Source organism: Asterias amurensis, chromosome 6 (assembly GCF_032118995.1).
Source record: "Asterias amurensis chromosome 6, ASM3211899v1".
NCBI lineage: Eukaryota > Metazoa > Echinodermata > Asteroidea > Forcipulatida > Asteriidae > Asterias > Asterias amurensis.
In genome coordinates this window covers 21,737,858-21,751,550 of record NC_092653.1, presented here as the reverse complement: position 1 = coordinate 21,751,550, position 13,693 = coordinate 21,737,858, and the positions used below count along the sequence as shown (strand labels likewise).

Genomic DNA, 13,693 nt, shown 5'->3' with positions numbered 1-13,693 from the left:
ACTCTGCTCGGGTCGAAACGTCAGGGCATAAGTACTTGTTTGCAGATTTCTAAATACTAAAACATTTGGGGCCAATCATGCATTACCTTTTTCTTCAGGCAAATAACCAATTAAAATTTTAATTAAAATCCGTCATTCGAATCTCAATAAGTTACATTATTTTTTGCTAAGCGACGCAATAGAGGAAAACCAGAAACAAGAATAAACGCACGAATCGATAACATTGTATTAGTCATTTGTATGGAGGTTGTCACACACCCATTAACACGTCAAGCTGGTTTGACTCGAGTTGTTTTTATCCCCAGATTTTTTGTGTCAAAAAATGACACACCCAATCAAAAGACCGCCAATATTTGAATGTATACGCCTACGCCTCTTAAAGATGCTATGTCAGATTTTTGGCCCAAACATTAAAAAAATTTTTTTTGAGTGAATGGTATTTCAAAGAGTATCACCCGCTCTAACGAAAAAAGGTAACTTTTACTTTTAATGGTCAGGAACCATGACAAAAATTTAAAACGTTTCTTATAAAAAACATAAGAATTGGTCACGTGATATATTATCGGGATCGCGACAAAAACTAATTTTGAGCACTGTATTTCACTGCTACTAATAATTGGCGGACTTTTTCGAGCTATGGCTCAAATGAAAGCTTGTAACTTTCTCGACCCCCATCAAAATACCTATTGAATTTTAAATCAAAATTTTTGGGTCAAATCGGCCAAAACTCTGACACAGCATTATTATCATATGAAGAAACGATCAGAAATACTTATTGCAAGAGAAATAACTTTATTGACTATATTGAAACAAACGTGAACATCAATTGTGACGATTTTTGGATGTCAATGCGAACTCCCATTTTCACACGATGGTAGCTGATGACCATCGCTTCAAAATGACACCAAAAAATGCATTTTCTTTAACAATGAAATTACACTTTGCGAAATGATTTTACTGGGTGACTTGGGTCACCGTGATCCAGTGGTAGACTCCCTGACTACAATTACAAGGTCGTGGGTTCGAATTCCACCAAGCTTAAAACCGCAGACTTCACAATGAATAACCAATAACATGGCGTCTTGTTACGGAATGAATCATAATTTCTTTGATTTGTGCAATACCTAACAATATACGTGAAACCAATGTTTGTATGAGAGAGAGATTGGTTGTTGCCAGCTTGGTGTTTATATCCCCTTGTGGGAGTTTACCGAGTTCCCTTGATGGGAAGATCGTCTAATTCTAAACAAACAAATAAACAGGATACTTGGGAAGGAATTTATATATGTATATACTTTTAGTCAAGTCAGTTATTTTGTAGTAACTAATATCGCTTAAAAAAATTCTCGACCAGTATAGCATGGAGAACAAGAGAGTATGATAGCTAAAAAATGTGCTTGACTTTTACAGAATTAAGGACCGTTTGTGTTTCTCGGTCCTACTACGTGTTTCTTCAATGTGTTGGGAGTTTACTGACGTTCTTTTAGCGACTCTTCATTCTGCACTTTTGAAACAACCTCATCAGTAATAAATAATGTTTAAAGGGAAGGCACACGTTTGGTAATTACTCTAGAAAAATTAATATTAACTTAAAAACTGACTTTGTAACAAGCATTTGGGAGCTGTTGATAGTATAAAACATTGTTGGAAACGCTTCCCTCTGAAGTAACGTATTTTTTGAGGAAGAGGGAAATCTTTTATTCTTATCTGAAAGCACACAAATTTGTCCAACAAGGTTGTTTTTTCTTTTATCATTTTCTCGCAACTTCGATGACCAATTGTGCCCAAATTTTCACAGGCTTGTTTTTTTATTCTTATGCTTATATGATGGGATACTAGTGTTTTGACTTTTACAAGTTTGATGATCATTGGTGTTTCTTCCATGTGTTGTGAGTTTACAGACGTTGTTCTGGCAAATACTCTTTCGGCACTTTGAGCAACCTCATCAGTAATGAACAATGAATAATGTTTAACAAACTCATCTTATATAGCAAGTAGAACAATAGGGTATGATTGCGGTTATTCATGATAGCTCAAACTAATGTTTTGACTTTTACAGATTTGAGGACCATTGACGTTTCTTCCATGTGTTCTGAGGGATAACTTTCCGCATGGCGCCACCACTTTTTCACTTTTCAATTTTTACAAAGAGGGATATATCAACCAGGTAAATTAGATACTATATTATTTTATTTCGAATGAAAAAGTGGTGGCGCCATACGGAAAATTTTCCTCAGTAATGAACACGGAGTCCATGAATACTTGTTTCAAACACACAACCTCCCTCTTGAAGAGGAGTGATGAAGACAGCTTACCTGATACCGCTGCTCCGGGCGTGTAACTCCCTGAAGCAACAGTAACTGAGTACGGTGATGTCGATAACGGCTGTGATACGGCTGAGCCGTGCTGAGGTGTAAGAGTACTACAAGCTTCCGGGGGTGCACCAGTAGAACGAGATTCCACTCCCATCAGGAACATTGATATCCCCAATAATAAGTACATCCACAAGTACATCCCACGATTTGACGCCATCTTGGATCCCAAGTACGCAAATGGTGGAAATCGATTTAAATTTTCTGGCGTTTGTTCAAGAGCGTGTAGAGAGGCAACGTTTAAACAGTCTATAGCTCCGCTCGCTGAGTTAGCTTATAATGCCAACCACTAGTTGAGTCTCGGTTGCATTATAATGTGCTCATTCATGTGTGAGTATAATTCTTACTGTACACACATCCATCAGACGTCACAATAGAGGAATCCTAAAAAGGGTGGTGTCGCACCTATACACGGCACCTCTGGTCAAGGCTGAAAGCACTGACTCATACCCTGGTAGAGACAGGTAGAACTTTTCGTGCCTATGACGTTGATGCCTTTATGGAAGAAGTTTTTGGCAATGAACGTTTTGTTAACAACAGATTCTGTGTGGGAAATGAAGCGAGAAGAAATTGAAAGTGGAAGGGAAATTTAGGCAGACGGGACCTTCAACGGGAACCTTCGATTGATCATGATTCAGCCTTCATCAGATTTATTTCACGGGAATTCTATGTATTTATAGACATCACAATAAAACAAGATTTATATCTGCAGTTTATAAATGTAGGTTGGGAAAACGCTGTTGCAAACAATATTTACCAACCAAAAGGACCGACTGTGATAAATTAATGCAAACAATGATTAGTTAATGGCCTGAAGTTTCGATCCTATAGCAAAGTATCTCTCGATAGATTACAAGACAATATACCTTTTTTTTATCATGCTGCCTCCATCTTGGTCATGTTCCGCGTATTGAATAACAGTAATGAATGCTAATAATCATTTTACAATTAGGAACCAGACTAGTTTGATCTTCCAGCCTCATTTTGGTAGCATTTATATCAATGAGAATTTCAAGATGGCGGGCACCGTGAAAAAGGTCTATAGTCCACTGAGAACTTGTGGCGTCGCGTTTGTACACGTTGCCAAACACGGTTGTACGGTTCACTACACAAACGGTTAATTAATACTAATTAAAAACAATTGGTTAAAGTTTGGCTCCTAGTGAATGATGATACCCATGGCTGGATCCTTACGGACTATGGAGAGGGTTCAGCCCCTGGAATAGGTGACAAAGTGTATCAGGGGCAGTTGATTTTGGCCAATAGCCGAATCGGTTAAGCGTGGCCCTCACTTTGAAATGGCTTTACGACATTGTGGTGTTAGGCGATCTGTTTTCTTTTTTTATATCAAGGCTACATTTCACTCTTTCTTTTTAACCCAACTGATATCATTGCCATACCATTTACAATAACACTATTATCAATAGTGATGGCTCTCTACAGACGTATAGGCCAGTCTGGTTATTCATTAACACAATGGCATAATAATTTTGTGCATAACAATAGTCATCATCAATCATAAACCAATTGTATTTTCTGAATGAAAGAGTCACGATCAATAAAGTTGTGTAAGAATAAATGCCTAGTAATGGCACAGCTGACAAGCCGTCCAGCTGATGAACTTTGACCCGCTACAACCGAAGACCTTGGTTGTTTATGTTTTGTTTGTTTGATGTGGTGTTGTGTGTTTGTTTGGGGTGTTTTTTGGTTAATTGTTTGTCTGTTTACCTTTATAAGATAGACATTGTGTGTGAATTTTAGTTGCAGATCCATCAATGGCTGCCTAAAACAAACGATAGACGTTCTACATGTCCCAATGGGCGGCATTGCCCCATGTCAGTAGCCAGTCTGAAGTGCCTCTGAGACGAACCGAAGACACCCGTCACCCATGCTCCCAACCGTCTTCAGTCAAGGAGGAGCTTTCTTCACTCAGTTGAACCATGGAGGTAGAACTACCTCCATGGTTCACATATACTGATGTTTCCATTCTGAAGTTGCCAAACTTACACTGGGGTGTGAGAGGAGGCGCATCGACAGAGTCAAGCTGGTAGAACTACCTCCATGGTTCACATATACTGATGTTTCCATTCTGAAGTTGCCAAACTTACACTGGGGTGTGAGAAGAGGCGCATCGACAGAGTCAAGCTGGCAGTGGTTAAGCAATGTCTACTTCTACCCTCCCAAAAGCTCATCTACCCCTTGGCTATAGATAGGCAGGACTGGAGAACATGGCAGTCCATCATAAAATACACTACGATTTAATGTGTGACACAATGATGACAACAATTGAGATTATGGCACTTTAAATTTGCCACATACAAAGCCCAGCCCATGGGGAGCATGTGGCGGATGACTAGATGGCAGCAAACGAGAAGACTGTGTTCCAAGGCCAAACATTTGATGATAGGTTAATACAAGAAGGAGAACCACTTGTCTGGTGTCTATGACGTCATAATATTTAGTGGAAAGTCTCCATTCGGAGACCGAATGTATGGCTATCAGCGGCTATGGCTGAACCACCAGATAGTTATATCCTTCCATCCACAGGGCGTGCCGCAGCAAAAGTCGCTTGATTTGGATACGACTTTTCAAGGTCAAGCTTGAAGGAAGAAAGTAGTTATTTTCTTTCCTCGTGTTGGTCTGTTAAAGACATCGGGGTCGATTTCACAAAAAGTTAGGACTAATCCTAACTTAGGACTAGTCCTAGGGAATACTAAAAACGTATGGCTAGTCCCGAGTTAGGACGAGTTACTCGTCCTAAGTCGAGACAAGACTAGTAACTCTTTGTGAAATCCACCCTGGACACAATTGGTAATTGTCAAAGACCTGTCTTCTCACGTTGTGTATCTCAACATATGCATTAAATAACACACCTGTGAAAATTTGACGGTCGTCGAAATTGCGAGATAATAATGAAAGAAAAAAACCTTGTCACACGAAGGTGTGTGCTTTCAGATGCTTGGTTACGAGACTTCAAATTCTAAATCTGAGGTCTCGAAATCAAATTCGTGGAAAATTACTTCTTTCTCGAAAACTACGTTACAACCAGAGGGAGCCGTTTCTCGCTATGTTTTTTATATGACAACAGCTCTCCATTACTCGTTACCATGTAAGGTTTTATGCTCTAATAATTATTTTGAGTTATACCAATAGTGTCCACTGCCTTTAAAGGTTATCGGTTGATCGAATTCATTTAGGGCCTAGACAATAATCCGTGTTTAGAGATTATCCTTGAATTAAAACTTGTAAAGGTTGTGTACTTTTATGTAAACAGGACGGTAATTTCGCTGGATATCTCGCGACACTTTCACGGTATATAGGCCTAGTTTTCAGTCATTAAAGGAACACATGCCTTGGATCGGTCGAGTTGGTCTTTAAAAAGCGTTTGTTATAAAATGCATGGGTAGAAAGATGTTGTAAAAGTAGAATACAATGATCCACACAAACATGCCTCGAAATTGCACGGTTTTCCTTTAACCTCTTCGACTAACATGGTCGGCCATTAATGGGAGTCAACTGTTGACTCCCATAAATGGCCGACCGTGTTAGTTCGCAAAGTAACAGGAAAACCACGCAATTTCGCGGCAAATTTGTGTGGATCATTGTATTCTACTTTTAACACATCTTTCCATCCATAATTATGCACTTTGTCGGTTACAAACGCTTTTTATAGACCAACTCGTCCGATCCACGGCAACGTATTCCTTTAATTAGTTTATCAAATCTAGAGCGTCGATATAGCCTAATCTAACATTAGTCAAATTGTTTGGACATATATTGTAGGCCTATGGTTAGGCCTAAATACGTTTTAACAATGGCTGACGATGCCTTATTTATGTGCGACGTGCCAGTTCAATGTTACATTAATCTCTTTATGAGGCTGTTGACACGCCTGATCAAAATGCTTAAAGTCACCTGGAAGTGGTATTTTTTCAAAATAAAGCTTTTGTCACTAATACATGTGTTTTGATGAGTTGAATGTGAGTAAACAGTTAACTAAGGTTTTAAAAAATCAGTTCTTATGTTATTTACAAATTTAAGAGTAGACCCCGACCCGAGAGGGCGCTGTTCGTGACGTCAATCGAGGCAGACTTTGCCTGTAATGCGTAGAGTAAACACAATTGCAAAGTACATGTACGGACCAAGTCGTGAGTTTGTACGTTTCAAAAAGAAAATTGTTTTTTCCGGCAATGCCGACCAGGTGTATTGCTGCTGAATGCAGAAAAACACTTTTTGAAATGTACCAACTCACGACTTGGACGTACATGTACTTTGCACGTGTGTTTACTATACGCATTGCAGGCAAAGTCTGCCTTGAATGACGTCACAAAAGGGGTAGGCGGAGTCAGCCCCCCAAACAACTTTGTATATTTTTTAAACATGTAAATCGTGACAAACAATTACTAAAAAATTGTTTTATTGTTCGTAAGCATAATTATACTCTTGTTTGAAAGAAAAAAATTCTATTTCCAGGTGACTTTAACTTTGTTTCGTTTCATGTGACTGCAGTCCAAGGCTATGTGACGCAAACAGCTTTCATAAACCTTTTCAGATACTCACTGTTCTTTTTGTTTTCTTTCTCTTGCGGTATGGAGGCAAGTGGATTTTTATTATTAACAATGTAAAGACGTGTTACATTTATAGCTTGTTTACAAGATATTAATCTTGTTTACACCATCGGATTTTTTGTTTGTTCAATTTTAGGCCACATAAAAAACAAACTGTTGATCGTCCTTTTTTGCGGATGGGGGGGAGGGAGTTTTTGTAAGTTTTTTTTTAATAAAGTTTTGTTGACATGCCAAATATGAAATCAAGAATAAAGAAATCATCACAATCACTATAAAACAGGGGGTTTGTGTGTTTTTGATGTTTTCAATAGTTTTGTCAAACAAATTTAACTCCTAGATGACATTTTCTGTAAACTTTTTCAAATAACTAAGCACAGTGTAGCCCAAGTTGAAGAATTGTTCTCGCTTTGCCAATATGAATAAAAAACCTTCTTTGAACATCTTTTTCAAACCAGCCTGTACATTTAGAAAAAAATATCAGCTGAAAAGGTTGTTTTTTATGATTAATGGGGTCGGGGGGTTTTGAACGGTCGGGCGGGGACGATCAACAATTTTTGTTTTGTTGTTGCCTTATGCCAGTGCATCCATGGATGAAGTGTAGGCTTACATCATTCTTGACAGTTCTGTCTGTCAAGTTGGGTATTGTTTCTGCGTGGTTTTTGTCTAGGTCTTGATGACCTGTTCTGTCTCATGTGAAAGTTTATGTTCATGGCATAGCATAACTAGCCCTATTTTTTCGTTTGTTGGGTGTTGCTTGTTTTTTGTATAAACGCAGCCACCCACTTTCAATTTCTTCCCGCTTGGGGACAGCATCCGGTGATTGGCGGTTATATCCAGGAGCAAGTTCGATCAGAGGGTACAATTGTCGATCGACTAGTGGTTATAGTTCGTTACGTACGAAGTGCATGCTGAAATGAAAGTGCGAACGACTGTAGTCGTTTTCTAGCGGCCGTATGTGTGAAAAAGATGACCGTGAACCGAACTCATGCCGTGAACACATAAAAACTATATTCCGATCACTTCTTTTCAGCTATTTTAAAAATAACTGGTCTAAAAGACACTGCTCTAGAATTGCAAGGGTCGTGGGTTCGAATCCCACCCGAGTAACATGCCTGTGATATTTTTTCACAGGACTCGGGAAAGTACTGAGTATACAGTGCTAACACACATCGGTGTATGGGTAAAAACCAAAATTAATATTCTTTATCCCCGATGCAAAATTTAACATCTATTAAATAACTGGTCCTCTCTGCCTGCAGCACACTGTGATATGACAAATTGCTATTGGTAACCAACGATGCGACCAACCTCGACAGCCTCGAGTGGATCTGGTCGCGAATAGTCGACCAGATTGGTCCAACTATCGGTTGACTAATAACGCGGGTTCAATCAGAGTTAGTCGAACTATGGTTGACTATAGTCGTTGATCGAACTTGCTCCAGGGTGCACGCGTGTCTGTATATTGGTTTGTAATCCAAACAAGAACTGACATTTCTGAAGCGAAAATTTCAAAATGAAAACACATAATCATTACAAAGGTTTCAAGGGCTACATAGGCCAAGCCTATACCACCATTGGCCTGAATATTGAAAAGTAGGCATGGCCTAGGCACGGTCTTTAGAAACATTCGAAACTGAAAACTATATGACCCTATTTGGACGTCGGTTCAAGTGATAGACCAGCCTGCACCAATATTGTAATCTGGTTTTTTGTCCCATCAACCTGTGATTTGGTTTACTCTTATTTTGTGCGTTTTCCTCACACAGCTAAAACTTCAAACAAAATGTGACCTGTTATATTTTTCTCTCCACAAAATCTTCAGGGTTTTAGGTCACACATGATCAGCACTTTTCCCTTCGTTTTATTACCTGAAAGACTTTTGCCCGAAGTACATATGCCTTCAGCAGAAGCCTGTATTTAGGCTGGCCGCTGGTGACACGCGTGTATCATGTGGTGGTTCACCAACAGCGCCCTCAAGTGGCATGAGTTGGTAAGTAAATCAAAGATAACATCATAATCACATCACACGTCAACATGGCTGAAGATAGTGATGGCGAGGAAAGACTGAGTTTGGTAAGAAATCATCCTTTTTAGCAAGATTCTGACAAGAGTAATACTTAGCGAAAGACAGTAATAGAACTTTGGGGATGGTTAAAACAATTCATATCCGACTCTAGCCATTATAATGAGTGGAAATGTAGCGGTATGCAGTGAACCATTTCCTTGATTGATTGAGTTGAGTGGATACACATTAGCAAAGCTAAATGCTGACTGTAATGCTACGAAAAAAATATCATTATTTGCTACTCGATATTAACACTCACTGTGCACAAAAACTGTTTAGCCAAATGTTTTGCTACGCACAATTTCTGGATGAAATCGTTCCCTGGTTTGATTCGTGAATTCTGCGTTCGTATTTGCTTGGGTCTATTCTGTTAATGTTATTCAATTCATTTCATCATGACATGATCATGCATCATCTGTAAAAAATGTAGAATTATCTGTGCAGTGAAAGATAAGAAGATTGAAGTTGAACTCTGGGATATGTGTATGTCGCCACCACTATTTCACTCATTTTTACAAAAGGGGATACCTCATTGACGTAAATTAGATACTATATTATTTCATACCGAATGAAAAAGTGGTGGCGTCATACGAAAACTTTTCCGAACTCTTTACTTATTTAGTATGCCAACTGAAATTATATGTTAACCATATTATATTGGTTTTAGTTTCAAACTAAAAACTTAATTGTAATGCACAGCCTTGTATTGTGTTCTGTAAACTTAGTGCGTGACTCTGACTCACTGGCACTGAGTTGTTTTCCTTCAAGTTCATTCAACCATGGAGGTAGAATTAGAATTCTATGTCCATGATTCAGCAAGCTCTGCCACTTCTGCTTATTAACATTTCAGTTTAAGAGTCCAAAGGCTGGTGATTTTTTTTTTTTTTTTTGCTTTGGATTCTAAAAAAGTTTGGGTAGATTTCCCTTTTATTTTATTGTCTTGAAAAACATTATGGCTACTTTTTGCCGCTTTTGATTAATTTTTCTTCGTACAGTGCACTGATGCCTCCTGACGATGACTAGAGCAAGCTAGGCGAAACGTTGAGAACAATTTAACAACTGACTCCGCGGTAGTACAGTTAATCACGATCAAGCAAAAGTAGAAGGCCCAGCCTATTATACCATCCGCCCGGGTAATAGTTAAAAAGCAGGACAATTCTTTTAGAGCGGAGAAGTCTCCCGAACACTCGAACAATCTACTCCGCGGTAGTATAATAAAGCAAGACAGTTCTCTAAGAACAAACTCTACCTGGCAAGTAGATACACACATAGTGCTACCACAAACCAAATATACATTGATACCTCACCATGCAATGCCTCAAATCCTAAATGAATACTTTCAGGAAAATTATGCAAGCATGGTGATACTTTTAAAGCAGTGTTCCACTGCTCAGGTTCAAGGTTTTAGCCAGCATTTGGTAAAAGGGTGTCAACATTTGCTAAAAATTAAAAACTGGGGGTCTATTATTCATCATTCATAAATACCTCAGACAGTTTCGCTATTCCTATTGGTGGAGAGCACGTCATGTGGGTGTGTATACACCTTTGTTTATGACCGGTAAAAAGTGTTAATTCATGGGCGTGAAATGTGAGCTTGCACCTGTTCTTAAAAGACAGTTGCTTCATTCCTATTGGTCGAGAGCAACGGCTGAAACAGTTGTGCCACATCACGCGATACGCGCGACGCGCACAGCATTCCCTTATAAGGAGTTGTTTACAAGGGCGGTGGAGGGCCTTACCATTTCATAGCTTGAGGGGTGTTGTGTTGAAAGAAATCATTGAACAATTATAATTTTTGCATTTATTTTACTTTTTGACCAAAAGTGATGGCAATGTTTTTTGACCGAATAGGTATTTATGAATGGGAATCAAAGTGTGTTGAATCGGTTTTTAACTAGTGGTTTAAACCCGCCGAGGCCTGGTTCTTGATAATTTACCTCTACTTCGTCTCGGTAAAATTATCAAGAACCAAGCCTCGTTGGGATTAAACCACTAGTTGAAAACCTCTTCACCACACATTGATTCCCTTTTAACAATACATAAAAAAAAACATTACAGATGAAACATGGATGTCAAAATTGACAGCAGGGTGTCAAAAATACACATACCCCTTTGCTATCGCTAACCTTTAGGTGTTTACACAAATTTTTGGATTATGATTAAACTAACATTGAGACCCCTACAAAGCAGCACCTGAACGTGACACGAACAATCACTTTCATTTTCCATACTTCCTGATTTTAAATCATTGATACAGATCTTGCAGTACTGCAAACCCAGATTCATTTCATTCATTTCATTACATTTATTTCAATGTTGCCATAAAGTTACATTTGTGTACATCATTAAAGTTAATATACATGGTAATGAATAAATAATGGCAAACCACAGATGAAGTAAAGACAATAACAATTTACACCGAAGTTGAGTAGATAATGACAAACAGGACAACATCTAGGCATAGGGTGAAGCAAGGCTTTTTTTCCCGTACCTACGGACAGACAAAAACGAACAAAACAAACAAATACACCAACAGACTACCACAACACGATTTGCTTTTGATGCATACCAATCTATCAATGTCCAAATATAGTTTTGTTGAGTCACTGAAGCACATGACAATACCATTGTGTGGAGGATAATGGGAGTGTTTGTAGCCAAAACCTCTGTGGGGTTGAAGTTAAATGAGACGAAAATTGTTGCATAAATTTAACACTCATTTTTTTCTTTTGATGCCATGGTGATTCTGGGGTGGATTTCACAAAGGTAGTCCTAACTTAGGACAAGTCCTAGGCAATGCTAAGAGATAGGACCAGTCCTAAGTTAGGATGAGTACTTAGGACTGGTCGTATCTCTTAGCATTGCCTAGGACTAGTCCTAAGTTAGGACTACCTTTGTGAAATCCACCCCTGGTAACTTTAGCAGGCAGTGTACATTAAGTTTCAATCTGTTTGTCTGTTCAAATCTGTTCAATCTTGTCTGTCTATGTAAGTTAGGGTTTTTTAAAGACACTGGACACTATTGGTAATTGTCAAAGATCAGTCTTCTCACTTGCTGTATCTCAACATGCATAAAATAACAAACCTGTAAAAAATCTGAGCTCAATCGGTCGTCGAAGTTGCGAGATAATAATGGAAGAAAATCACCCTTGTCACACGAAGTTGTGTGCTTTCAGATGCTTGATTTTGAGACCTCAAATTCTAAACCTTCAGGAGGTCTCAAAATCAAATTCATGGAAAATTAGTTCTTCTTTCTCGAAAACTCGTTACTTCAGAGGGAGCCGTTTCTCACAATGTTTTATACTATAAACAGCTCTCCATTATAACTTGTAACCAAGTAAGTTTTTTCTACTAAAAATTATTTTGAGTAATTACCAATAGTCTACACTGCATTTAAATGTCTTAGAAGCATCCAGTTTATACACAATCTTCACAGATGCTTGTCGTGTTCATTGGTCAGCGTGTGTTACGTAACGATCACATCTATAGGTCAATTGGTCATCTGTTGTGGGTTAAACCGAATGTGGTCTTTTTTATTCTGTTCATAGTGTAACAGTAAACCTCAAGTGGTCTAAAGATAAACCCCCCAGCTCGATGGTCTGACTTTTATGGGTTGAACCCGATTCCGTCTAACTTAGAACCGTTCAAACACACAGAGTTGAGCTAAATCGGGTTGAACCATGAGTTAAAGGCAGTGGACACTATTGGTAATTACTCAAAATAATTATTGGCATAAAACCTTTCTTGGTGACGAGTAATGGGAGGTTGATGGCATAAAACATTGTGAGAAACGGCTCCCTCTGAAGTGCCATAGTTTTCGAGAAAGAAGTAATTTTCCACGAATTTGATTTTGAGACCTCGGATTTAGAACTTGAGGTCTCGAAATCAACCATCTAAACGCACACAACTTCGTGTGACAAGGGTTATTTTTCTTTCATTATTATCTGGCAACTTCGATGACCAATTGAGCTCAAATTTTCACAGGTTTGTTATTTTATGCATATATGTTGAGATACACCAACTGTGAAGGCTAGTCTTTGACAATTACCAATAGTGTCCACTGCCTTTAAACAGTGTCCGAATGACCTCAATGATCAGATGATTTTAATAATTTGTTTTACTCTTGACCCTTGCAGGAGGATGAATTTCATTGGTTGTTGAAGGAGGAGGTGCATCCAATCTTACTACAGTTGCAACAGTTACTCAAGGTACACATTAACACTAGCCCTTTTCAAACTGTATCTACAATCCCTGTGAAATGAACCTAGAGGAGGCCCCAGATATTTTTTACCCATTGAGTTATATATAAGAACTAGAGGGCGCACTGGCCTATATATGCGCTCCGGCTCGCGCCCAGGCGGCCATTTTCTAAGTTGACAAAACTGGCATCTCACAGCATGTGTTTGTGCGGCCATTTTGTAAGTTGAACAAACAACATCGCGTGAGCGTTCAATAAAAAAAACTACAATGTGTATTTCATATTCAACGCGCGTGCAGAATGATGCGCTTGTCGTCATCTTGCGGTCCCGTGGCGTTTGTACACGAAGTATCACTCGTGCGCCCTCTAGTTCTTATATTCAACTCTATGTTTTTACCCCACCTTCACCCCGGCGCACTTTCAAACTGTCCCCGCCTTAGTCCTTTTCCACAGGGTTCCAGATGCCGGTTTCAAGAATACCACAGGGTTTC

At 38.9% G+C, this 13,693-nt stretch overlaps 2 protein-coding genes across 4 annotated transcripts in view; one reads left to right on the top strand and one right to left on the bottom strand.

Annotated features, from left to right (window-relative positions):
- The window catches only part of LOC139939199 (uncharacterized), an 89,329-nt gene extending 86,698 nt beyond the window's left edge, over window positions 1-2,631 (bottom strand). Inside the window, 1 exon segment of the mRNA XM_071934989.1 lies at window positions 2,316-2,631. Coding sequence (XP_071791090.1) covers window positions 2,316-2,532 — 217 coding nt within the window. The 5' untranslated portion in view covers window positions 2,533-2,631.
- Window positions 2,632-8,971: 6,340 nt separating this feature from the next.
- LOC139938314 (protein rogdi homolog) overlaps window positions 8,972-13,693 on the top strand; it is a 32,102-nt gene continuing 27,380 nt past the window's right edge. For all 3 annotated transcript variants that reach the window (XR_011786121.1, XM_071933750.1, XM_071933749.1), the window contains exons 1-2: window positions 8,972-9,013; window positions 13,141-13,212. Coding sequence is in view for 2 of the 3 variants with exons in the window: in XM_071933750.1 (XP_071789851.1) it covers window positions 8,975-9,013; window positions 13,141-13,212 (111 nt within the window). In the remaining variant the exon portion in view is untranslated. The remainder of the gene's footprint in view (window positions 9,014-13,140; window positions 13,213-13,693) is intronic.